General features: G+C 41.0%; 1 protein-coding gene across 1 annotated transcript in view; it reads right to left on the bottom strand.

Annotated features, from left to right (window-relative positions):
* itpr2 (inositol 1,4,5-trisphosphate receptor, type 2) overlaps positions 1 to 27,464 on the bottom strand; it is a 60,601-nt gene that overhangs the window by 16,407 nt on the left and 16,730 nt on the right. The window contains exons 21-48 of the mRNA XM_063479925.1: positions 27,302 to 27,452; positions 24,508 to 24,695; positions 24,289 to 24,412; positions 24,123 to 24,180; positions 23,787 to 23,964; positions 23,343 to 23,510; positions 22,815 to 22,901; positions 22,595 to 22,720; positions 22,349 to 22,471; positions 21,990 to 22,190; positions 21,379 to 21,630; positions 21,088 to 21,213; positions 20,845 to 20,973; positions 20,485 to 20,605; positions 19,700 to 19,881; positions 19,248 to 19,390; positions 18,618 to 18,726; positions 7,741 to 7,861; positions 7,144 to 7,331; positions 6,878 to 7,058; positions 5,851 to 6,104; positions 5,561 to 5,761; positions 4,463 to 4,573; positions 4,055 to 4,150; positions 3,852 to 3,971; positions 1,579 to 1,713; positions 1,289 to 1,481; positions 948 to 1,073 (exon numbers count right to left, since the gene is read on the bottom strand). Of these exons, the coding sequence (XP_063335995.1) occupies positions 948 to 1,073; positions 1,289 to 1,481; positions 1,579 to 1,713; positions 3,852 to 3,971; positions 4,055 to 4,150; positions 4,463 to 4,573; positions 5,561 to 5,761; positions 5,851 to 6,104; positions 6,878 to 7,058; positions 7,144 to 7,331; positions 7,741 to 7,861; positions 18,618 to 18,726; positions 19,248 to 19,390; positions 19,700 to 19,881; positions 20,485 to 20,605; positions 20,845 to 20,973; positions 21,088 to 21,213; positions 21,379 to 21,630; positions 21,990 to 22,190; positions 22,349 to 22,471; positions 22,595 to 22,720; positions 22,815 to 22,901; positions 23,343 to 23,510; positions 23,787 to 23,964; positions 24,123 to 24,180; positions 24,289 to 24,412; positions 24,508 to 24,695; positions 27,302 to 27,452 (4,192 nt within the window). The remainder of the gene's footprint in view (positions 1 to 947; positions 1,074 to 1,288; positions 1,482 to 1,578; positions 1,714 to 3,851; positions 3,972 to 4,054; positions 4,151 to 4,462; positions 4,574 to 5,560; positions 5,762 to 5,850; positions 6,105 to 6,877; positions 7,059 to 7,143; positions 7,332 to 7,740; positions 7,862 to 18,617; positions 18,727 to 19,247; positions 19,391 to 19,699; positions 19,882 to 20,484; positions 20,606 to 20,844; positions 20,974 to 21,087; positions 21,214 to 21,378; positions 21,631 to 21,989; positions 22,191 to 22,348; positions 22,472 to 22,594; positions 22,721 to 22,814; positions 22,902 to 23,342; positions 23,511 to 23,786; positions 23,965 to 24,122; positions 24,181 to 24,288; positions 24,413 to 24,507; positions 24,696 to 27,301; positions 27,453 to 27,464) is intronic.

The raw sequence follows: 27,464 nt of genomic DNA, 5'->3' as shown, positions 1-27,464 counted from the left end.
TAAATAGATGATGCAGTATACCTGCACTTAAAAGCAGACAAATGCATAAAAAGTCAATTATTTCTGAATTATTTAACACTATGTCTGCTGCTAAGCTGGGCTAAAGACCTCCTGATTTTCAAAAAACATCACCCTTTCCTCAAAATCTGTAAGAAATTACGCCTAGTGAAAACAGTCACTTTGGAGAAGAATAGACAGTGAAGTGGGCTCTTGGCCTCTTTTTAAAAGATCTGCCTGTTGCTCATTGCGTTGTAGCTGATGGTTGGTGGTTGACACTCCAGGCAGTGGTTGCACAGGTTTTCCTCATGTCACATGTCTCATGCTGTATTCACCTCATTTGCCCGTCTCAAAAATTGAAATTAGTTTAAATAAATGCCCCTTTGCCAACAGTTGCTTTAAAATTTACCACATTTCTTTCTTTCTTTTCATCACATAGCCACTAGTCTCTTTAACTCTCTGTGTGTACGCCTCTTTATTTTGCATGCTTGACTCCCTTAGAAAAATAATAAAATCCCCTCATTATTTTAGTTGGATAATACTAATGAGTGTGTCTGCATTTGAATTAAAGAGATACAGCATAATTTAGCTGATATTAAGGGCTTTTATTCTTCACATACATTTTCTCTAGTACATTTATGAGATGTTATTTCAGCACCAGGAGCTGTCCATACTATGCCCTATACAGATTTTGCACAACGCACAAAATAATTCTGTCTGCCTCATATGGTAAGTTCATCTCTACTTTAATATTGGCAGATGTATTGCAGATTAAATAGTTAATCCATGTCCAGTAGGAGCCATTTGAAGACCACTGCCTTAAAACATTGGTTTGCTTAGTGCGACAGCCAGTGGCCTTCCTATGAGCCGGGTTGTGACATTAGCAAAAGGTTTACAAAAATGGCTTGAAATTACAAATTACAATTTGAAAAATATGCAGAAATTCTTACCCTCATCTTCATCGTCACCAAAAGGGTAGAATACAGCCACAGCAATGTTGAGCAGGAGGGCCAGGTAGAAGGAGATGCTCCCCCAAAGAGAGATGTGACGTGAGAACCAGAACAGAGCCTTATTTTCTGTGCAAACACAACAGGGAGCATAAGTACAGGCACACGAATTCAGCACACACCACATCACTGCAAGCCCTTCAGTTTACTGTGAAAATAACATAACCAGACTTGCTGGATGGAATCGTGATTTGTCGTCCTGAAGCCTGTTCCTGCTGCCACCACCACCACCACAATCATTATTATTTTCCAAGAACTGGATGCCGAATGTAAGGAAGACTTACTGCGGATCTTCTTCTGCCACCTCATCTCATTGTAGAGGTTGTCAAACTGGTGGAAGAAGTCATTAACCTTGCTGCCTTGGTCATCTCTCTCAGTGGTGGTGAACACACGCATCTTTGACTCTTCAGTTAGGTACTCACAGATGTTAGGAACTGGAAACACTATCTGCTCCATGCTGCGGTCATTACGCACAATCTGATAACAAAGATTAAAGGTTTGGCTTACAGTTTTATAGTTTGACGAAAGATTTAAGAGATTTTAGGATAAATGACAAATTGATGATGCGATTTACCTCTATCTGAGCTGTGTGCTTCGCATAGTAACGGAGGGCATCATCCTTTTCTTTATCGTGGTCCATGCCTGACCCCAGACCTAACCCTGACCCAGGGGTGAGGCTCTGCTGCAAGATTTTGTTGTGCCTGGCCAACTAGGAATGAAGAAATATGATAAATATGAAGATATGATTTTGCTGCACTACACTGGATGATACTGTAACCAGTAGTGAACCAAAACTAAACAAATATGGTTTACAAAATCTCCTCATGAGCGTTAATGTCATGGTCATTTTTATGGATTTTACAAGATATGACTGTGACTTTGGAAAACAAGAACTGGGTGCTGCTTTAACCTTGATTGAAATTTGAAATAGCCCATATGGACAAGAAATATTCCTTCTGGAGAAAAGTTTTATGGTCAGCCGAGACAAAGGTAGTGCCATGATGGCAAGAGGTATGTTTCGCGGAGTAAAGGTGAGGCTTTCAGACTAAGAACACTCAACTGCCAAGCATGGTGGTGGTAGCATTGTGCTCTGGGAAGTTTTGCTGTCAGTAGTACTGGTACACTGCACAAAGTGGATGGAATAATGAAGGAAGTTCTTTCACCTCACATTAAATTAACATCTAAATGGTTGAAAATTGGACAAAATTGGGTTTTCCATCAGAGCAATGATCCCAAACACACATCAAAACTGGTTTTGGGATGGATAGACCAGGCTAACATCAAGCTTCTGGAATGGCCTTCCCAACTCCATGAACTCCTCTCTATTGGAGGATTTTGGAGCAGGTCTAAAACCCAGGTGTGTGACAACCAATTTAAATAAATTCTGCCAAGAAGAGTGACCAAATATCTAGCCAGAATTATGCCACAAAATTGTTGATCACTATCAAAGGTGTGTGTGTGGTCGAGATGCAACTTATTAAGAGATATTTAATCAAATATTGGTGTGAGTGTATACATATATTTGATCACTGTTTATATATTTTTGAAAGTCCAAAATAAATTCAATCTTGTGCACCCAAATCTTGTTTTCTAAAGCCATTAAAGATGTAAAGTATACAATGATTCCACCCTGGAAAAAGCCCTAAATTGTTGTGAAATTCATACCCATGATGAGCCCACAACAACTGTAAGTAATGTCTATATACCATTCAAATTCAAGCTTTATGGCCTTGTTTTTTGTAATAGAGCTAAAGCTGCCATCTCCCATTAAAGGAATTGAATTATTTCAGTTTTAAAGTGATCCAGATCCAAACCAAAATGTAACAGTTTCTTTCTTTGCCCACACTCTGCAGAGGTAGTTTTTATGTATCCTTGCTGATAAAAAGACATTGAAAAGGACACCCGTGGCACAAGAATTAACAGATGAGTAAGAAATAGGTTCTGGCCTTTTTCCTTTCCTGTGTTGTTTTCCTGTTTTGTGTACACTGAGGTCAACTAAAAATTCAACTTCAGTCAACAAATGAGATTTCCTTAATTTTTTTCTGCTCTTTTTTTTTAGGTGAGGAAAATTTAACATGGTTTGTTGGAGTCAAATATTGTGGAAAATATTCTGAGTTCTGAATACTTGCTGGGGTTTTTATTTATTTATTATATTTTAAACATCTATTTTACTCCTTTAAAATAGGCAGTTGTAGAGAGATTAAGAACCATTTAGTTTGTGCATTCTATCTATTGTTTATTTTATTTTATCAATTTAATTTGTTTATTTAAATAATCAGAAAATATATTTAAAAGCTGATGCACACATTTGTGCATGCCTGTTTTAAGCTGAAAGGTAATTTCTTTTAAAAGTCAAACATAAAAAAAAATGTAAAAAAAATAAACATGCACACTTCCTTGTCATGATGAAACTCGTCTGCTCTGCAGACCAAAATATCCTGTCTGACACTTTGCTCTAAAGAGACAGAAGTGAAAACCCACAAGACTTGGCTTGCTCTCAACAACTTACAAACAGCGTAGACAAAGACTGAGACACGTCAGGTACAGTACTCCTGCCTCATTCCCTCATTCCTCATCCCTGGACAAAGCAAACCATGTGTATTTAGTTGTGCAGGGACTACCTGCCTCAGTGAAAACGCCTAAAGCCTATCTGTCAGTAGAGCCAATGTCACATCACAAAAACTCATTTCAGAAAACTGTTAGAGCAGTTCATTCAGAGAAGCACTCTTCCATCACTTGGCACTCCTGCACTGCATTGGCCCAGTGGTCATTAGACTAAAGCATCACTGCATTTCCTCTGTTTGTCTGACCACTTTAGACTAACACAAGTTTAATCTTTTCTTTTACCTGGTGGGCCAGGATGTAAATGTTGTGTCCGACATCTTTCGGTTTGATCTCGTCTCCCATGCCGTCATCGTCGTCTTCACTCTGCAAACCCTGTTTGTAGGCATCCTTCATGACATCCACCTGAAGCAAAAGTGTTTTAGAAGTCACAGTTTTTACATTACACATGTCAGATGTAGTTTGTGTACATGCATGACCACACTCACCAATTCAGTGGGTCTCATCTTGTAGAGAATCTTCTCTGCGTTCTCACTGTCATGGCAGCTCTCCATGATAGCTAACAGGAGCTTGGAGGCATTGTTCTATGATACATGTTTCAAAATAATCAGCTTTTATATTTTGATCAGTTACACAAAGCTGAATAATTGAAGGGGAAAAAAACAACAATACTTGATGCAGTTTTTTCAGAGTGCTGTGATTCGACTAAAGGGTTGTACTACTAAAGACATCTGCAGTCAGACAGCCAGTAAACATGGGCTGTATTTGCCCTGTTGCCTTTTTCATCATTGCACAATTGTTATCTATATTTAATTAATACTATGCAGCAATGTAAGTATATAATAGGGTAATGGAAATGTGTCGCCTGCCAGACCTCTCATACAACTACTGCTCACCTTGAGTTGCAGCACCAGGTCCAGGCGATCCTTACCCAGGGGGTTGATGGCGTTGACAATCAGTGCTATAATAATATCAATTCCATTTGACTCATGTTTAGCTATACAGCTCTGGAAAAGAAAAAAAATGGACATGCTGTAGTCAGTGTTGGCTACATTACAAAAAGAATTCATTAATATAATTCATCAGAAGAAAGTGTCTGTGCTTTACAGGTTAAATCCAAATAAAAGATAGTTTAAGACGGCTTACTACACCACAGCTCATGATTAAAACAGCAGTGTGATCACAAAGGGACCAGGTCCACTGTAGACAGACATTTATGCTCATATTCACACCAACAGTAGATTTAGAATCACCAGATTTCCTCCTCCTTCTAATTAGAAACCAACACAGACACAGGGGTAACATCCAAACTCCATACAGAAAGGCCCCAGCTGGTCAGCTGGTTCGAAACCAGAAACTTCCTGTTTCTCGTTACAGTGCGTGCGCGCGCGCGTGCGTGTGCGTGTGTGTGTGTGTGTGTGTGTGTGTGTGTGTGTGTGTGTGTGTGTGTGTGTGTGTGTGTATGTGTTCTACTGTAACGTCCTAAAGTATCTAAAGGAAAAATCCCCTGTGGGTATGACATTAATGGTCCATTATGCACCAGTACAAACTTTTGTGCCACTCCAATGCTATATTCCCTCCTAGCTCACTTTCCTCACCAGATTTAAAGGGTTCCTATTTTGAAATACCATAGAGATGCAAAGCACATGACAGATCCACAACGAGACTTCCTTGAAGGCATAACTGGAAAAAAATTAGAGCTTTTTTTTTCTTTTATAGTGGCAGTGTTGCAGAACATTGCATAATGCATTTGGTGTTTTGCTAGCCTGCAAATGTGCAAAAAATGATGTGCATCGCACTTATCTCAACTTGACTGGACTTGAACACATGAAATAACAAAAGCTTTTCGCTGCAGGTTTAACAATACTGTATGATGCTTCACATTTAGGAAAATATATTCACAATATTAGGCTCTATTAAATAAATATGTTGACAACTTGACTATCCAATAAATCGAGCATTTTCTCTCAACTAACCAGTCACCCTCCTCCTACCTGGTTTTCATGGCAGGGCCCCTGGCAATACTCTGTAATGGTTTCCAACGTTTGGAGAATCAGATCCACATTAAACTCATTTATATAAAGTCCCAGCAGCCCTAGGCCTCCAGTGGTGCTCCCACAAATGCAGTCCAAGAACTGAAGAGTCTCACACACCAGATTGTAGTTAGTCTTGTTGTTCTGACTGCGCAGAAAGTTCTGGATTCAGAGCAGGAAAAAAAAAAAGTCAATCAGCGGTCATTTTAATGACTGGACTTCAAAGGGCAAAGTTCACAGAGCACCAGTACCTGCAGCTTTGAATTGTGGTTCTCACAGAGCAGCTGTAGGTAACGCAGGATTGGTTTCATGATAGACACAGCCGGGCTCATCTGAGTGTCTTCCAATGCCTCCTCAGTACCGATTATCTCATTGTTTTGGCCGAGGCCTTCAAGGTCAGGGTCCAGCTCTTTTCTGAAGGCTGAGAAGGCCTTTGAGGTCACTGAGGAGGCTTCTTTTAGCTGCCCTCGCATGTCGTCCCTCATGTGAAGCCCAGAATCTTTCCCTACAAAGAAAGGATTTATTTTAAAAAAAACAAAAACAAAACAAAAAAAAACACACACACACACACACACACACACACACACACACACACACACACACACACACACACACAACATGATTCACTGTTTAACTGCAGGGCAGGAGCAAATTGCTTCCATTCATAAGTGTGGCAATTGTATTCAAGAGAAATTGATATATGTGTATATATATATTTACAGACGTTCACTGACAAGCAGGCAACAATTTAGTGGGTTTCTGTAGCATAAAAACACCCAAACTTGATACAATGGCCTTTTGATAGGATTGCAATGTGGGCTGTCACATGCTTCAGACATGTGACTGCTTGAACTGGGAACAACAGTTTCAACAGAAGTCAGCAGAGCTACAAAAATCATTGTGGATTTATCCACTACAACTGTTTTAAACTAAACTAAACTTCTAGACCTCAAACACTGTAAAAGCATTACTTTTTTCCAGTCTGTGGCTTTTTAACTCGCTCTTTCTATGGAAATGCCTGGATGTGCTGAGGACGTGAGCCTCATGACTCAGTATTGCACTTTTAAATCCTCATCGCTAGGTACCTCTGACATTATAACAGAGGTGATTCACTTCGAATGAACTTTGCTTACTTACTTTCAGCCTCCCTTTGACATTTTGACACAGTGGTTAGCTACATTTTGAGCTCACAAACGTTATCTGGACATTATGTGGTGTTTTTGCTCTAATAAGTCAATAATGTAAAAAAATTAAAAATGCACCATCACTGAACGGTACCTTTTTTAACCCTGATACTACTGACATCACTGTCATCGTCCCTTTTTCTGCAGCTGACTTCAAACATGTTGACCGACACGGTGGCTCGAATCTCCTGCTGGGCCAAACGCATGCGGTCGTAGAAAACCTTGAAGAACTTCTCGGACTTTTTCTGCTTGTTCAGTTGGCTGTAGAATGAGTTCTAGTTGGGAGCAAAAAATGGCCATGAGTATACTTCTAAAACATGTGGAGGAGAAGTACAGGATTCGTGTATCTGTGAAGCCGACCTGTATCTGTGTGTTTCCACCCCTGAGAAGGGCAATGCCCAGCTCGATGCTCTCCTTAAACAGTCGATCATTCTTGGTGTTGACGATGAGTTCAATTACCATCTCTGTTGCCCCAACATTGTCCAAAAGACACTGAATATCCGAAACACTGGTGGCTGGCTTGTCAGCGTCTACCATGGGAGAACCTCCTGCAATGATGTAGAAATTTAAATTCCAGCTTCTGCTTCTCATGCTCTTTCTGAGTTAGTCTCATGTATGTTGCCTGGTTATTTTTGTGCTGCTGCTCTCCCTGCCTCTGGCTTTCCATGCATGCACATACCATATATAAATAATTGCAGATAGAAATAATCTCTTTTTGAGAAATTGAACAGGAAAAACTTTACAAATGTTTGATTATTTGTTATGCTCATCTATTATATTCCACACCTGCCTGGACCGAATATTTATGGGATGCATTATAAACCTCTTATGTCTGCCAACAATTGTCAAACAGCATACTGCCTAAGAAACAGAGCACTGTCATTTTAGTTCCTGTTGTTTCCTCGGCTGTGAGTAGTTATTGCAGCATCTACTCGGTTTATTTGGGGTTCTCGGTACCTCCAGGTGACTGCTTGACAAAGCCACCAGATGAGCTGTTTCCACTCCCGAGCTCTGACTTGGAGAGAAGCTTTTGATTTCCAAAGTAGCGTGTGAGGAGAATCTTTCTCAAGTCGTTTCCCTGTGGAGACAGAAATCATAATGCTAAATCCATTTAAAAGTCTGACAGAGTATGAGCTTTAAACTAGGAAATTCACACATATTTAATAGATTTTGATAAAGCTTTTTTCCCCTTTACAGAAAGGGAAAGAGGAATAACTATAAAAATGATCAAAATGAAGGACAAATCTTAAGAAAGGAACATTTGTGGTAAGGTGCATTCATTGGCATGAAATCCATCCAATCATCTCTCAGAGGGCTGAGCAGATTTCATCTCATTTCACCTAATAGGAATCATCGCCATCATCCCATGACACATTTCTGCCTTGATAGAAGCAGTGGTTTGCAGGATGACAATGCTCTTATCAACAAAGAAATTGGAGCTTGAGAGAGCATGACGGTTACAATGTTGTCCAATATCTTGATCCTATCTGAGCATTTATGAGAGATTCCGAGATAGCAGCCAGGGTGTGTTTGGAGAAAAGCAACCATAAATGATGAGAGATGTTACTTTTATTTTTAGTTAATATTAGTCGGCAATGAAAGTCTCCAAACAGTTCAATTTTTAAACTGACATGATGAACCGCTTATCTTAAAAGGTTATACAGAATGTGGTCATCTCCGTGTCTGCGACATTTGACGCAGATGAGCAGAAATGAGATTAAAAGATTCACGGCGACAAACGCCCTTCAGTGGTTGTGTAATCAAAGTGTGTGATTGGCAGGTGGATGACTTGCATTGTACATTTCACCACCTATTTTTAAAGAACAACAGGGAGAGCGATGAATGGATGAAAAGAAGGAAATAAGAAGGGAAGATAAAGTATGCATGAACACTACATGTGGTCAGCATCTGTTTCTATGGTAATCCAACAACGCATCAAGGCCTTGTTTGATGACACCTTACCACTGGTATTGATCAAAAGACTTCAAGAAGAGATGGGTAAGGGGTGGAGTTAAAATGAATGGGCTGTAAGCAGCCACGTATGGTTTCCATGGAAACGTGTTAGCAGGCTAGCAGAAAGGCAGGTGCCTGTCAAAATAACAGCTGAATACACTTGATGTGTTACACTTTGCTTGTGCCAGGTTAGACCCCCCTTTTGCCATCAGAACTCCTAATTTTTCATGCTATAGATTCAGCAGGGTGCTGGAAACATTGTCATCATGATGCAACTCTCCCGTTCCTCCAAGTCCCAAAGGTGCTCCATGTGATTGAGATCCGGTGACTTTGGAGACTATTTGTGTACAGTGAACTAATTGTCATGTTCAAGAAACCAGTCTGAGATGATCCGAGCTCTGTGGCATGCCACATTATTCTGCTGTGAGAAGCCATCAGAAGATTGGTGCACTGTGGTCATTAAGGGATAGACATGGCTAGAAACAGTACTCGGGTAGGCTGTGGTGTTAAACAAATTGTTCCTAGAGCCTAGAGTGTGCAAAGAAAATATCCTATACTACTAGACCACCACCACAAGTCTTAACTGCTGATACGAGGCAAGATGGACCCATGCTTTCATGTTATTTATGCCAAATTCTGACCCTGCTGTCAAAAAAAGCATACTATGTTTAGCCTATCTTCTATCATCAGATTTTAGTTAACCTGTGCAAATTGTAGCCTCAGTTTCCTGTTTTTAGCTGACAGGAGTGGCACCCAGTGTGGTCTTCTGTGGCTGTAGCCCAACTGCTTCGATGTGTTTGATGTGTTTTGCGTTGTGTATAGGTTGGTTGTAGGGACACAATTTTGGCTTCCCACATTTAAACACAGACAGTCTTGAAAATGTGATATTTAAATTGAACGCAAAGCAAAAACAAATGAGGCACTCCCCCACCTGACTAAATCACCGCTGAACCACATCCAATCACAACTGTTCACTGCATTACAAAGCCTGAAGCTTCCTGGACTAGTCTAGACCGATAACACAATGTAAAAAGACAGATATATTAAAAAAAATCTAATGACTGACACAGTAGAAGGTGAAGAGCTTATCACTCAAAGCGGATTTAGGGTTAGTGACATTGATCAAGAAGAGATTATATACAAAGAGTGTTGTAGGGTTGTCTCTGTGCCACAGAGCAACACAACTAACATAACCAGCGGCCTGAAAACATACCACCAAATAATTAGTATATTTAATGCATGAAGGACAAGAGAAGCAATGCAGTGGTTGCTAACATGAATTGCTCAACATCAACTCAGACATTCATAAAAGTGAGGCTGTATGGCACACCACTTTGCTAACAAAGATGTACTGAAATCACTAACACAAAGCGTTCACTAAACATTTTTACTATTGAAGGCTTCAGGAATACATTTGGGGTTTTTTCAAGATGTAAAAACCTGCAAAATGTTGCAGGAGAAAAAGAGATAGATCTCACAACAGTAAATTACTATGCTACATCACTCATGCAGGTCCAACAAATTTAGTTTTCTTCCAAGCGATGCACTGAATTTACACAAATGAGGATACATTTTCTTTTGATGCAAAGATTTGCAAATGAACAGGAATGTAGCACAACTTGGATGCGAAAACAGTGTTATGTTTAAGTGACAGAGCAAAAAAATTTTTGCTCTGTCAGTTTTTTGTCAGTTAATTTTGACAATAATCGCGCAGCCCTACTTGATTGTAATAAATCCGTATTTGTTGCCTTCCTATCAACTTGAAGCAGTCTGACCATTCTCCTCTGACCTCTGGCATCAGCAGAACAGTCTCTGTAATCGCTCTGGGTGGTTGTGCAGAAAAAGTCACCTATATCGCCATTTCTCTCCATTCTGATGCTCAGTTTATAATAATAATAATAATAATACATTTTATTTATAGGCGCCTGTTGAAGACCCTCAAGGTCACCTTACATTAGTACAACAAAATAAAAACATAAGATAAAGTATGTAAGTATAAAAGCTAAGTAAGGTAAAAATAGACTAAGACGGAGTCGTGATGAAGAATATGCAATTCTGAATAGATGGGTTTTAAGACACAATTTAAAAGTAGAGAGAGAGTTTGTAGTCCAGAGATCCGGTGGAAGTGCAAAGACTTCCAAAGACTCCGGTCAGAAGGATGAAAGGTTGAACATCGGGCAGGTTGCCATCAGGTCGCTGCCACATGACTGGCTGATGAGATGTTTGCATTACCAAGCAGCTGAACAGGTGTACCTAATAGTTTTGAATATATGTGATAATTTTTAGGCTGTAATTATGCAACTTTTAGGCTATAAAATAACTAAAAGCTGAAATTGTTAATTAGGTGTTAACATTAATTAATTCAAAGTTTAAGTAAAAGTTCTGACTCATGCTTCAATAATGTGAATATTTGGTGCGTGCTCTGTTTGAACGATTAGTAACAATCAATTTCTTTCTTTAACTGTCCTTTTAGTTTACTTATATTGTAAATCTTGTTTTATATTTGGTACTTTTAATTCTTTTTATGTAGCTTTTATAACATGTTGAATCATCTATGAAGCACTTTGAACTGCATCAACCTTCATGAAAGGTCCTATACAAAGAAGGATTGATTTATTCATTGACTGGCATTGTTGGTTAGACAAGTCACCTCACCTCACCTACAACCCTATAGACATTTAATGGAAATTTTTCCCATTCCATTTGTCCTAATACTTGCATGAAAATAAACACATTTCCTTTATTATACATTTCAGAATTTTGCAGTTTGTGACTGACGCACCAGCAGTTCAGCAATTATCTGGTCTCTTTGTTCCTTTGCAAGTTTCCCTGCTGTGATTGTCACACCTCCTTTAAAGCTGACACATACAGCTAATTAGTATTCAGATGTATATGACTCATTTGTGTAGCTGCCATTGTAAGTTGTAAGTAGTTGCTTCTTATAATAAATTGTGGGTGCATTTGGATGTGTTAAATGTAATGTGGTTCATCCAAAATGAAACTGAATTATCAAGCAGAAATAATGGGATTTTTTTTTTTTTTTTTTTAAAAAGCTCCAAACTGCAACCTTAAAAAAGAAAAAGTCTAATTATATGATAGCAAGGCATCAGGCAAATGAGGTACCTCTATGTCTCATCACAAAGGCTGGCCAGATACAGTTCAGCTAAGCATCCTCAAACTAAGTGTACCGAAGAGCAAAGATGTGGATGAGCACGTGTAGCTGATGCTCCCTGTGTCAGTAAACACTCTATCTCATCTGCAGTCAGCAGAGACACTTGTCTGCCTGCACTGTCTGGCTGAGCTGTCTCACAGAAACACAGACACACACCCACATAGACACACGCACGCACACACACACACACACACACACACACACACACACACACACACACACACACACACACGTGCACGCACACACTTCTTGAACTGAAGGTGAGGATCCATTGAGCCAGTGTCTCATTTCCACACACCACTACACAGACACAATCCCAACCTCAGCACTACACTCTATAAGGCAATGCATCCCAGTGCATGCTCCCTTGCAAACTAAAACATGTTTGACTTATCATTTCCCCTTTTCTGACACAGGAAGTACCACTAAAAGAAACGCTCTTGCAGGGAGAAGTTGAAAGGTGGGGGTGGTGACAGGTTTTTGGGGGAATTTTTTTGTCTCCCTTCTGGGTGATGCAGTGTGCTGGCTAGGTCTGCAGAGAGAAAGGAGAGGATAGAGGAGGCAGGATGGCAGTAGAGAAGAGTCAGCCCTGCCTGACTCATCTGCTTGTTGCTGCATTGACAAGAAAAACTGTAGTCAGGTGATGTAAGAGCCGAGAGAGAGCAAGAGAGAGAGAGAGCAAGAGAGAGAGAGAGAGCGAGAGAGAGAGAGAGAACTGACAAAAGTAAGAGGAGGGTGGCAGGAGGAGGAGGAGAGGAACAAACAAAACCTAGCAATGAGCAGACAGTCGTGGTGTTTTAAAATGTGCACCGGCACGCCACACTGCGGCTCTGGTGTCCAAGCTGAGGATGAGCTGCCGATCCCCACCTCCGGCTTCACTCCCCCCCACCACCCTCCAGACCTCTCGCAGCTCTGCTGTCTACAGATTCCTGTAACTCCGGTGAGAAGCATGGATAAAAAGACACAGCCTGTTCTGTGCTTCTTTAGGTGGTCTGAAAACTCATGCAGGCATCGGAGGGCAGTAGCAGCTGTAAACCAGGACATACACTGCCTGGATGGAGAAGTTAGAGCTGCTGAGCTCTGATAAGGTCAACTGCAGCAGCGTGTCAGGCTGTGCAGGAGGACAATGTTCCCCAAACAAGGTTGAGATGAGAGGTGTGGAAGACTAACAGTTTTACTTTTCTGCATTGCTTTTTCCTCCACAGAGGAATCCGAGTCTGTCTTTTATGAACAGAATGAAGCACACAGTTTTCCCACAGGCTATGAGAGACCAACAACTTCACCATCACAAAGCTTATGTTACTTCAGTCAATACACTGATCAGTACAGTGTCAAACTGAAAATCTACCTTCTGTTATACAAAAACTCAAAGGGAAATTCGATCTTATCATGTACAGTTTAAAAGCACGCGCTGCATGTAATCTAATAAAAATTTCTGTTGTCTCTAAGGCGAGCTTGGAGCTGAAGGAGAAATGAAAAGCTTAAAGTGGGAACCTGTCATAATAAAATCCATATCAATATGTTTTATAAAGTGTTTTCTCCAAGATATTTATTCTTTTTTAAAAAGAAAAGAAATTAAAATGCATTTCATTCTTTCACATTTTTCTGCTGTTCTACCACAAACACAACATGAGCCCAGATTAAAAACAAAACACGAGGGAACATAGGCTGGTGTGCAACTGCCACCCATAACTGAGATCACTGGGTTCATCATTCTTTGGTGAAATTGTGGCTGGATGAGCTCAGGATTACCTAAAACTCTTGCCATTAGTCAAGTCCATTAGGGTGAACCATGTCTGCATATTTGCATTTCATCCCAACTCTTTTACCTGATGCTGAATATGACATGTTCAGAAGTAGCTGTGGAGCGCTGTGTGCAAGGCCAAGGGGTTACAAATGGTATCTGAAATCTGGAATCCTGCAAGACACACGCGCATCAAGTGGTGCCATTTATGTTTTCAAGCTGCAGTTCCACAGCACATGAAATGCTTTTACCCAACAAACAAGCACATCAGCAAAACAAATTAAGCCCACATGTGAGAGCAATTGGTGAGAATGATTCAGGGAAATACAAGCGTAAACAAGTAAACAAGCATTCAGTAACAGGTCTGCTTTAGGGAAGGCCTGACTTTTAACCAGCGGGTTTACGGTGGAAGTGTTATGTGTTATTCACTAATATCATTATGTACTGATTGAGTTTATTAAGAAGACTATGATGCTGAAGATAAGCTGACTGGCAAACAAGGCTCGTCTGTTTTGCCTGCCTTGCTGGAGCTCGGGCAATTTAGTCGACATAAAAATGCAAGCATGGGGAAAACATAATAATTTTTGAGAGCTTATGTTTCAGCCATGTGGCTTCTGAAAAATTACATCAGCAAAAAATTAAAAAATGAAACATAAAAATATAAAAATAAGATTACATTTGGTAGAATCACTCATGGTTCTCAGAAAGCATGGGGCCATCTGATTTTTGTGATCCACGGACTTTGAGTCAAGCAATTGCAGCGGATCAAACTTTTCCCTTATTCCCTCGAGACGTTGACGTTTATTTTTGAGAGGGGGGTAAGGAATATTGCATTTATTCCAATCAAATACGGTTCAGGTGCTTAGATCCTTCTAAGGATAAATGGTTAATAAAGCTTAGTGAGACTTTGATTTTTTTTGTCCACCCTGTAATAAAAGGCTTTAACAGAGGTGTGAGCACATGTGAGATACCATGACATAAGAAATGAATCAAAAACTGAAGCAGATACTGAACGCTGACTGAAACACAACAGTGTTCTTCACCAGACTTTTGTTTGTCTTGAGTATTATATCATCACTGGATGGTTTGTGTCATGTTGTCCACCAGCTATGAGCAATAAACGCAAACACAATTTCAAATTCATGTCATTCCGGCTCTTTTCTTGTCATGTGCCTCTCAGAGTACAAGTGACCTAAGAACACACTATGAACTTGTGAAACTCTGTTTACACTGAAAACCATTAAGATTCATAGAAACACTTAGATACCATACGTAGGTAACTCAAAACCTCAAAATTCCTGCATGCTAAAAATAAAGACAATCTCTTTTTAGAAAATCTCAAAGGTAAATAATCTCATTGCACTCATAATACATTTGTTATTTTGCTCGTGTCAAGGTAACTCAGTGATTTGACTCAAGAAAGTAATTTTTCAGCCAGAGCTAAACAAGAAAGGAGTCCGACAAATGAACGTGATGGTCTAGTTTCAAGCATCTTCAACTTGCAGATTTTATAAAGCTACACAGGGTTAAAAATAATTATCCACCCATGTTCAAGGTTTTATAAGAGCAACTGGAGCAACTGAAACATTTTTGCTCAACCCACAGGAAGATTATTTCTAACTTCAAATAAGTATAATTCAGTGTTTTATATTCTCCTAGTAGGATATCTTCTTGCAGTACAAGTGAAACTTTCTCTCTGTCTCTCTCGTCTACTGCTTGGAACTAAAAGAGTTCAGCGGGCATCGTGCTCCAGTTCTGGAGGCATCTCTACACGGTGTACACAGACCTCCAGCGGCCAGTCACGGCCAGACTAGACAAAACAACGTGTTCTAATCCCTCATCGCCATGGAAACCAAAGCATAATGCTCCCCTAACAGACACCTGGCTGATGGATTGAGGGAAGCAAGGGCAAGAGGAACTGAGAAGAACCTCCTCAGCACAAGTTCACGCAGCAAAATAAACACTTTTTTTGTATTAGATAAGTTAAACTTCACAAATCAAAACTATTTTGGTTAGACCTCTGCAATCTCCAACTTTCTGACTCAACTCAGCATGCTGTCTCAGCCAGAGTCCAGCCAAAGGTCAACCTTTACAATGTACGCATGAGCTCACGCAGCTCTCTGCCTGCCTGACCCTCTCCACCTAGAAAACCTAAAGGCATGGTCCATCATGATTCCCATCAGACAGACAAACAAGGAAAGGCCTGCAGGATGAGCTCACGCAGGGCAAGCCAGCATGACACTGCATGCCTGGGAGTGTGTGTGAGTCCTTGCATCTACGTGTGTGTTTGTGTGTGATGCGCTTAGCATCGAGAGGGTGGTAATCTGTAAATCTGCTTTGCCTTGGGCAGGTGGTGTGAAACTTGGCAAGCAAGACAGAATGAGAGACAGACAGACATCGTGTGAATGACAGATGAGTGTGATAGAGAGGGGAAAAAGAAACCACGTGAGAGTGGTTTAGATTACATAATTAGCTGTTTTTTTATTCCTATGTCACTTGTTTACATACTTATGCATACGTCTATATCAGTTTAAAAAATATCTTAAATACAGGCTAGTAAAAGTTTAATCACAGGCTGCTGACATTTGTAACTGCAAGGATTTAAAAAAATATCTTATTGCTAACAAATCCCTGAAACCAGCAACCAGCTGATCCTATTATGAAGTATTCTCTGTGTAGCCAAAGGCGTTTACATCCTTCTCTTTCAACAGCCTCCCATTGTTGGCGAAAAAAAACTATTAAAAAACACATGAGCGTTTCCTTGCGTTGTAAATACTGGCTGGCATCAAATGTGTGCCATTAAAATCTACAGTGCTCAGCTGTTTTGGAGAATTGCTTCACTTCATTAAAGAAAAGAAAAGCGCAGATCATTAGGTTTTCTATTTATTTATTTTTATAAGTAGTCCTGACTGATATCCACCTTAGAAAAGAAAAGAAAGCTAAATAAATCGCTAAACTTTTTACCCCGAACAATACAACCCAGACTTCCTGAGGGCAAGTGAGAGCACAAACATTTAAAGTGGCCTTTTACTGACAGCCAAAACAAGTGACATGCAGCAGTCAGAGCCAACACATCTCTGTGCAGTTACTGCAGATCTTGCCCTGTCTGAACAAGGCAAACACCTGAGCAGGGCCTGGGTGGGAGCAGGCGTGAGCGAGACAAAAAAAATAAAATTATAATACTCAGGCGGGCAGACAGACTGCCACAGACTAAGATAAAGCGTAGAGGGAGCAAAGAAGGAAGACAGAGGCAGCAAGCGGACAGGAGAGTGAGAGTAAGCAGGGAGGGAGGGAGAACGTGATGGTCCACGTGACGCTGGCTCAGCCACTGCAGGCTGTTACGTAAGCGCACCCCCTGCCCTGTCTCCTCATGGACTGAGCAGACTCTGCTTCTCTCCAATCCCTATCCCTGCAGCCGCTGCCCACTTTTTTTTCTCTTTCACTCACATGGCTCCTCACATGGCTGCTTCCCTCGCTCCCTCAATGACTCTCCCTCCATCTCTTTCGCTCACTCTCCTCCACCCACTCATTGCACCCCAGGGGAGCCACCAACCTCTGCTGCCTTTGCTGTCACTCTGTCTCTCTCCTTCTGTTTTTGTCTGTCTGCTTGCCTCCCTCTCTCTCTCTCATTATTTCCATCAATCGTTTTTCTCTCTCTCTCACTCTCTCTCGTGCAGTAAGGCTGCAGCTCCACACTCAGGGCTACGCGGATATGACAAAGAGAGGCCGCAAATACATGCTCGAGCACACTCATGCACACCTACACAAACTGACATTTCACATATCGTTACCGCACTGTCTGGCTTCTCGAAGCCGCTTTTGAAAAAAGTGACTGTTTTTCTACTTTGAATTCCTCTTATCTTGTTCCACACAACTGTTGAATCATTTGCCTTTCAAATAAAATAAAAAAAGCGCACCAAAAAAACAAAAACAAAAAAAAACACATAGCTTGGCTGACTGACACACAATACAAACACAAATAGGGAAAAGCAAAACTCTGACTCCTCAAGCAGCTGGAAGTCAAACAAGTTACCGTGTACTATATTGAGCAACGTAGTCCTGACAGTATTAGTAATACCATTATACTGAAATAGAAGGTAAAAGAACATACATTTGTTCTGCTTTAATAAGCTGTGCCTTAAGTGGACTAATAATAATCACATGCATGCATGAAACATGCAAACGTGCTTTCCTACCACTTTTCTTTAAAACAGGACAAACGGAGCTGCAAACTGAGCAAAGCAGTGGACGATTAAAACAGGCCATGTCATGTTTTTGTGCGAACTGATAAAAGGTCTTTACGGGAACGGCGCATCCTGTGTGAACTTCACACTGGCACCCTCTCTCGCCACACAGCTGGAGCAAGAAGTAATTACAGGCTTGATGTTTTTGTACTTTGGCCCTCACCTTCCACCCCTGTCAGTGTGAACAAACATGCGCGCTCTCGCACACGTAGCCACCTCTTTGAGTCTCCTCTACACAAATTTGCGTGTCATCCTACCAACTCTAGTCATTCACTTCCCGGGCCTCTGGCTGAGAGGGAGGTGCAGCAGGACAGGGGCTCCTGTACCCCCAACTCGCTGCAGTATTGATTTGTTTGTTCAGTGCGTGCCCCCACCACCACCTCCTCCTCCTCTTTCCTTTACTTCCTCCTTCCTTTTCTCCCTCTCAGTGTGAGTGTGTCCTCAAGTGACTCCCTGCCTTATGTAACACAGAAAGGCCCACAGCATACTGATGAAGGGGAGTCTGGGCTCTGGGCTGACAGACCTGAGAGAAAACAAGGACTACGCTGCACTGCTATAGGAGCACAGCATTGCCAACACATGAAGTTGAGGATAAATCCAAAGCAAACTTTTGGATGTTCTCACTCACGTAATGTAATTTGTATGCAAAGGTGAATGTGACACCCTAAAACCACTTCACTTGGTGAACTTGTTAAAGTCACCTAAAGTGTCATGTACTCACAGATTGCTCAAAGCTTTCCTTCTTTTCCAGCATCTCTCTGAGCGTCTCCAGGATCTTCAGACACAATTTATCCTCTTTGTCCATCAGCTTCTTGGTGTGTTTGATTAGTCTGGAAGAGCGATAAGAGTTGCTGCGTCATTTTGGTTTCTGGTTAATGCACTCGCTTGCTCACAAAACAAGGCCACGCTTTAATGATCACCGCAGGTGAAATCTCCCTCTCTGTTCCCAGAGGGTGTCATAGAGAAGAAATAGTGAGAGCACTCTCAGAGGTTTGATCATGTGTCTGAGTATTTTTTACAAAATGTATTTGTCAATTCATGCAGGGCACTGCCACAAATACTGACTTTTTTGCTACCATGCTCTCATTCGTTTCATTTAAAGCTGAATGTGGCTCTATGCAATGTCGTTCATTTATAATTTAGAGTGTATTTTGCAAGTTTATTCTTTTTTTACATTTCCAGAGTCTACACAGCTGATAAAAAGATGAAAAAAAACATTGTCAAAAACTGCACATAACTCCAAATACTAACTTAGTCATGCTGCTAGTTTTCCCAATGGTCAGACAAACACTTTAAAATGTGGCCTGCGGGCTGTCTTTGTTCTAAAGACAGTTTATAGAAAGCTGCTTACTTGGACATAAAAGCTCCACCCTCACAGCGTAAACGAGCAGGCTCTGGAAACAGCAGTTCTGGGCTGTGTAGAACATCCACCAGCACAGAAAACTCTGCCTGAACCTTTGGACTGAACTGCTCCTCCAGGTGGGACACAACCCCCTGCACAACACAACAGACGCATTAAAAATGCTGCAGCAGAGACTGTAGTGCTGATGAGCATGCATGTTCATACATTACGTAATTTCAAGGGATGGCAATGTTAGTTTGTCAGGCCACTACTGTGACTATTGAAACTTTCTATATACCCAGAGGATAAATTCTAACAGCTTAGCACAGTCGTCAGATCAAAATGTTCATTTGCCTAATATTCCTTCTTGAGCATGTTGCACATTATCATAGACTCAAAGCACTGCAGTGTCAGAGCTGCTAGCATAGATGTAGACTCCCAGTGTTAGAATAAAGGTTCACCTGCAGCTTCTCTATGATGTTCTTATAGTCAGGCCCACCCAGTGGCTCCTTGCGAGGTCGTGTACGTGCAGAGATCCTCCAATCTTTAGCTGCCCGCTGCACCATATTACTATGGAACTTGAGAGACAAAGTGTTGACCTGGCTGTCCAGATCAACAGGGATGGCTATGGACCGTGCCTTAGCTGAAGGAAGAACACGTAGAACATGTAGGAGATGTCATCGTGAGCTTAACTTTACAGACATGCGAAAAGGGAGGCTTTCACAGGACTCTATGCAGCCCTATGGAAAACTAAGCACACACTAAGTACTGCTTGCAAACGTCAATGGAGTGAAGCAACACTGTAAAAAAAAGAGCGGGGCAAAATTCTTCCACAATGATGTCAGAGATTGTTAAAGTCATACAGAAACTAGTTACTTCAAGGTATAGCTGCTAAAAGCGGATCCTCAAGCTACTGAGTCACAGGGTGTACTTAGTTTTTTATAGGACTGCGTGGAGGTGTAGTGAAAGATCTCTTTTTCAAATATGTTTCAACCTCAAATGCAACCAAAGCCTAACTTTGGCTGATCCAGCAAAGGACAATGGAACTGTGCTGCACACGATTATGTCATATAATAAGTAAAATAAAGGACAATTTGAAAGGAAGATTACAGCAATAAATATTGGTAAAAATTCAGACCAGCATATGCACTGTAAGATATGGATTAAAACTTTTTAAATATACAGTGAATGTGAAGTAATGAAACCATCTCCTATCGAGGCTGAAGAGCAAAGTTGCATCACTCACCCACGTCGGACAGTGTTTTGATACAACTCTCAATATTAGCCTTCTGAGCTGAGCTGAGCCATGTGCAGTTGTAAATCCGGAAGGCTGACTGGAGGAGCTTGATGAAGATAGACTGGTTTGTCTATATATTAAATAAAAGAAGAAGAAGAAGAAGAAATAGCAGGATGCTTTAACTTAAAAAGGCATAACCACAGAGAAATACAGAGGAACAATCAGATGGCATGAATTGAAAATTGAATTTCTCTGAGGTCATTACTGCATTACTGCTAAAAAAAAATAACTCAATCTTTATTAAATATGTTCACCATAAAGTTATCCAAATCCATGACATTTGCATGCTTGTCAGGGGTGAAGAGATACCTGTAGGTTAGAGTGATTAACAGAGAACTGAGAGCTGAAGAAACCCTTGACAATGGCCATCACCGTCTCCGTCACATACTTCTCCAGGGCTAGATCTGCATGGCTACGCTCCGTTGTAGTGTTGCACACCTAAATTACAAAAATCATGTAGAGGAATGTGTCTATTATCATTTCCTATGCAATAGTCTTGACACATACACGGGCTGATAAGGAAAGAAAAAGAGGTGAATGAACCTGACTTACACTGGCCATGTCCACCAGGAAGTTATCAAAGAGCTTCCAGATATGGGAGGAGGTGTAGATCTCCTTCATTTCGACCTCTGTGTCCACATAGCAGTGATTCACAAAGTTCACATAAGCAGTTTTGACCTTAGGGCGAGAAATTAGAAAAAGCAATACCCAATTAGGTTTTGAAGGCACACAGCACTGAAATATAACCAAAAATGTCTTTACAGAAGGATGGTGATATTATTTATCTTTACCCTACACCTCAATGTTTATTCTTATTGTGTAGTAAAACTATCTGGTCACTACCTCTGGTATGCAATTCACATCAGTGACAACTTTAACAATGTCATCCAGTGGCAGCAGGGAATTGCATTTCAGCTCAGTGTAGACGTTCTTTCCCTCAGTACAGGCAGCCAGCAGCTCCACGAGTGTGTTATGATACGCCAGAGTTCCATACTCATCGCCCCGCTCCCGCTCAGAGCCCATCATTTGCAACAACACCTGGAAAGACGAGCGGTCGTTGTAGAACACCAGCACGTCCTCACCAGCGTTCACCAGCTGGACACGCAAACAGAGAACCCAAGAAAAAGAAAAGTTTAAGGAAGAGATTCACACACCGTCATTCATTGAAAAGTAAGCATCAAAGCATAAAAGAGCCTTTCAATTTATAATTGATTCTTTGTGTAGTGCGCAAGTATTCTCATCTTCTCAAGTTCAGTGAAAACCAAACATGAAATGTTATGATTAGTAATAAGAATCTGTCACATGTTAAATTCTTAAATAACCAGTTAGATGAGTGGCTGCAGTTATTAAGAAAAATACATGATAACTGATTTGGAGAACTTCCACATGAGTGTTTCCTGTTTATAAGATAATTTTTTCCATTTTCACACAAAAAACAAACAATAAAAACAAACCTCTGTCATGACTTTGTCCTGACATTTCTTTACATATTTTGTATCAGCCTTCACAATGGTTTGCAAAAACTTGAGGTACTGAACATGTCTTCCGTGCGTTTCGATGCAGTGGACAAAATGATGGACCACCCGCTCACTGATCTCATTGCACAGCTGGTAGTTGTTCATAAAGATGTGGCGCATCGTCTCAGCTTCCAGCAGCTGGAGAAAAGCAGGAGTTGTGAAGACGATAACATTCACTTAAACGGCACACTGAATCATTCATCAAAAGAAAGCATACGGCTGTCGCACTACTAGAAAGAGGACACCCAAAGGCATGTCAGCATGAGAAAAAGTGGAGCATAGTCATGTCTACACACCCCTGGAGTGAGGAAGAGGTTCAGCTGTTTATGTAGGAGAACTTGATTCTGATGGTTTCCTTTGCAAAAGTTTTGGAGAAATGTATGTGCCAGGGTCATGATGTCATTCATCTTGTCATCACTCTGTGAGAACATGGCGCCGGGGAAATAAAAGATGATTAGAGAATCAGGGAGACATCCAGTAACTATGTTGCACACAGACTGAAGCAGAAAATCATTGAACTGGCTGTTGTGTACACGGCTTACCTTCTCATAAGGGATCTGCAGCAGGTCCAGCACCACTGTATGAGCTCCCATGTTCTTCAGCAGCCTCTGCTGCTGCACGCGACTCTTCTTGTTGCCGTAACACAGCTTACTGAGCCGCAGCAGGATCTATAGATGAGACGCACAAATTTTTTTCTCAGATGCACAAGAGCCCAACAGACATTTTACAGGAACACACTTGAGATAAGGATGTGCAGCGCACCTCTTTTACTATGTTATAGTTGTTTGCCTTGTTACCGTCAATCTGAGGTTTACTTTCCCCATCCTGCACTGGGCTCAGAGCAGCCTCCTGAGAGAGACATGAGACATGTGAAAACAGTTGTGCTCAATGTCCACTTTAAAACAGGTCTGTTTTTAATATGAAACAATCTTATCCCATCTCAGTGAGTTATTAAAGTGTGTTCAAAGACTTCCAGCACTCATGGAGATGCTCTAAAAATAACAATAAAAATAAAAATTTGTGACACACAAGCACCTAAATGCATTTCCCTGTGAAGTCAGACGTTTTGTACTAATTAAGCTAACAAAACAGTTGGACTTTTTCATTAGCTGTGAAGAAAAAACAACAATCATCAAAGCCATTTACAGTGCAGAAGAATTACTGATGGCCCATTTAACACAAACAGTAATTTCTGAGAGAGCTGAAAATGTCATATCCAATTCTGAAATGTAAAATGTTACTTTTAGATTTTGCTTCTAGATGCTTTACTTTTAAATAGGAGCACAGCACCTCAGTGTTTGGCTCTTTGGCCATCTTGGCAGCAAGTTCTTCACCGGTGTAGACTACACTCTTCTCCACCCACAGCTCTGACTTCTCAACAGTCAGACGCAGCTGGTCCAGATCCGACTTGATCTGCTTGTAGTTCTCTACATCCTGCTCTGACACGAGCAGCTGGACCTAAGACACACACGCGCACAATGAAGAGTAAAGTCAGTCAGGGATATTCCTAAAATATGTTTAACCAAAAGAAATTCCTATCTTCTAATAAGTCTCTGTGCACCACTTTGGAGTCAAACTGGCTCTGAGGCAGTTTTTCCATCTGAGGAATCTCTTAGTGATGCATTTTAGAGCTGTTGGCTCTTTAGAGAACACTCCTCCTCCAAACTGATTACATCAACCAGTACTGAAAAAAATAATCACTTAACTCAGAAAGTGCAACTGCTTTGTTGTTACCTGTTTGAAGGCCTCCAGCACCTCAGATCTCTGACTGAAGTGTTTAAAGAGGAGCTGCAGAGAGCCAGACACCAGTGGGGGGTAATCTTGCATGATGAGATAGATCAGAACCCTCAAAAATGTCCGGCCATCCTCACCGTCCAGCTCCACCGCGCTCCACTCAGAGCTGAAGTCAGAGCTGTGCATATTTAAATTTTAATTTTCTTTATCTGAATGTTTGAAAGCATATTAAAAAACACTGGCATATATTTCCTGTCCATCTCTACTGTCAATCTAAAAGGCATAAATGCCCCAACAAATCACGCGGAGTCAATAAATAGGCACATGTTCACCTACCTTTCTACAAACATGCTCTCTGCTTTTTGTATAATCTCATCTATGTCAGGTTCACAAGCTGAAGACAAAATAAAATGAAAGAAAAAGTGACGTGAGCAGACTGCAGTAATTAACACAGGATAATGTAATAAAATAACTTTTCTGCATTTGCACGGTAAAGTCTCACGTGTTATTGGAGGCATATCGGCCAAAGACATCGAGCTGTCAGTTAAGGCCCTGTCCCCAAACGCTTTCTTGTAGATTGACAGTAAGTATGTGATCCTGTAATCCAACCTCACACTCAGGATGAACTGTCAGGAAAACACAAAGTTCACAAAAAAGTGTCAAGCACTGAAAAAAAACTGCTGCAGTGATGGTAAGCAGAACATCCAGAAGTGGCACTGACTTGCAGGATCTCGATGATCTTTAGTTTTGTGTCCATCACCATCAAATCCTCATTTTCAGGCAGGAAGAGCACCTTCCCATAGCGCAGAGAAGGAGGAGAGTCAGGGAGGATGTGTGGCACACCTCGACTCATCACCATCTGAGTCATCATTTCACCAACGCCGTGGATTGTTCGCAGGACATTGTTGCCTAAAGAAAATAAGAATTATACATGTCTCATTATGTGTTTGTGTGTGTCAAGCCTATTGAAGTTAGATTACGTTCATTAAAAGCTAGGAAGGTCAAGAGAAACAAAATGCTACACAGCTATGAAAAAGTATTTGCCCTCTTCTTGATTTCTTAGTGTTTTTTTTGCATATTTGTCACATTTCACATCATAAAACTTTTTTTAAGCTATCCAAACCTACCTGCCCCATGTGAAAAAGTAATGAATAATAAATGAATTACTTTTTCACATATAGACATATTAATGACAAATCATCAGTGTTGGGAAGGTTACTTTTAAAATGTATTCCATTACAGAATACCGGATACATGCCCCAAAATGTATTCTGTAACGTATTCCGTTACGTTACTCAATGAGAGTAACGTATTCTGAATGCTTTGGATTACTTAATATATTATCGTGCTGTTTACAACTACGTGAATGTACTATTGCTGTGATTTATTACTGTTACTGAAGGTCCGCGGCTCCGAACCGTAGTAAAGGGACCTCTGACTAATACGGTGGGTTCCGTGTCGGGCTCGTAGCCGAAAACTAGCTTTACTTTGTTATCTGCGTCAACTTTGCTTGCCAGAGACAGAGAGAGGCGTTGAAAGGCTGCTCCAACGGAACTTATTTTTTCCGGAGGAAAACACGAACACAGCGTACAGTTGAGTCTTAATAGCTTACTTACAAATGGGCTCGTCAGGCACTCTTCTTGGCTGCAGTGGTTATTATTATATTTACATGCTTCCAGCTCCCGTTTTTGCTCCGTGACAGCTCGGACTTTTCCTTTCTCTCCCTCGCTCACAGACACATAACGTGTATAGTAGTCCATTCTCGCTGCAGCACGGACTACACTGCCCATGAGGCTACATTCTTTAGGGCCATGCCTGTAGCATTCTGCCTTTTAGCTTAGCACAACAACAACAACAAAAAAGCGCTCTCTCACCCAGGAAACACGCAGAGAGAGAGAGCGTCACCCTGTAACCATGGCAACCACATAGCTGTCAAACAAACCCAAACAGTCCTGACCCACGACTAGGGATGGGTATCGTTTAGGTTTTATCCGATACCGGTGCCAAACCGGTACTTTTGAAACGGTGCCGGTGCTTAAACGGTGCTCAAACCGGTGCTTAAAGAATGGAGAACACAAAATTGGTCCAAAAACCTCTCATGTTCAGCTGTTTTTTGTAAAAAGATAACAATGTTAGCCTTTTCTGCAGTTATAGGGCATATATGGTATCACTCTTGGCTGGAAGCGGTGCTTAAACAATGGAAAAAACACAAAATTGGTCCAAAAACCTCTCATGTTTAACTGTTTTCCACTTTTTCTTTTGGTCATTTTAGCCTTTTTGGCCAGGGTGAAAGGAGCATCTGCCATCAAACAAGAAGACAGTCGCATGTAACTATGACGGTGTTTGCTAGTTTACCTTACATGCATTAATGTAATAATGTGGTTAGCCTACTCAAGTAAATTACACACAAACAACATTAAACTACTCACGCAGACAAGAACGGCTGCTGCTGCCATCATCATCCGTCATCATTTCTGCTACGCTGACAGGGCTAGGGGCCAGGACTCTACTCTTCGGGTTTTTGGGAGATGTTGCTAACTCCAGGTCCGATAACAGGCACCACACCCGCAGTAGATGTGCTCGGTGTGAGGTCTCGCAGCAAGCTATCAAATACGGTGCATTTCTCGGCTTTAAAAAAAACGCTATGCGTCGCCAGGTGTTTCATCAGATTCGAGGTGTTACCTCCTTTGGCTGTACTTCGCAGCAAAAGATGCAAACTCAGCAGCCTGCAACAAGTGCTTTAAGGTGATACTGTCAGACTTTTGACCGCTTGGCCTTGGGCATTTTTAATCTGTAGCGCTGCTCTAAAAGAACGTACGTACCTGGGCCCGCCTACTATCCTCGGAAACGTAAAATGATTGGCTAGAACTGGCTCAGGAAAAAAAAAAAGCACCGAAATAAAGAACCGAAATGTGCGTTGCTTTTCGGTCTGGTTACTACCGTTTATGTCAGAACCGGTGCCCATCCCTACCCGCGACAATATGAAACAGGAAAGTACCGCCGTATAATCCATTTATTTCAACAAAGTAACTGTATTCTGAATACCACCTTTTTAAACGGTAACTGTAACGGAATACAGTTACTCATATTTTGTATTCTAAATACGTAACGGCGGTACATGTATTCCGTTACTCCCCAACACTGCAAATCATGAATCATGAATTAACTGTGATAAACAACATTTTTGGAAAAGATGATTTAAATATTGAGATGCTTTGGCATGACCTTAAACAGGCTGTTCATTCTAATTCTGTAAAGTAGAGTGGGTTAAAATTCCTCCACGTGGATGTGAAAGATTCATTGGCAGGTATCGCAAACACTTGATTGCAGCTCTCAACATTTTACATTTAGAAACTTGACTGATGCTTAGCTCTTGTCTGGCATTTCAGAGGACAAATCATTTAATTTATCAATATTATAGTTGATTTTTTAAATTTAGATAAAAAAAAAAAATTCAAAGACACACATACTTTGTGTGTCACACATTACTATTACAAACACATAACTGCACTAACCGCCAGCCTCTGGGCCTTTGCTGAGCTTGTTCAAGGGGCTGGCCGGGTACTGGACAAAATCCAAGATGGACAGCAGAGTGCGTGTGAGGCGCAGCAACTCACTAAAGCTATAAAAACCAAAGTAAACCAGATTTCGAGCCAGGTTCACCACCTGAAAGAGAAA

Source organism: Pelmatolapia mariae, linkage group LG7 (assembly GCF_036321145.2).
Source record: "Pelmatolapia mariae isolate MD_Pm_ZW linkage group LG7, Pm_UMD_F_2, whole genome shotgun sequence".
Taxonomy (NCBI): Eukaryota; Metazoa; Chordata; class Actinopteri; order Cichliformes; family Cichlidae; genus Pelmatolapia; species Pelmatolapia mariae.
Note: the sequence above shows the minus strand (reverse complement) of the source record. Positions and strands in the feature narration are given on the sequence as shown.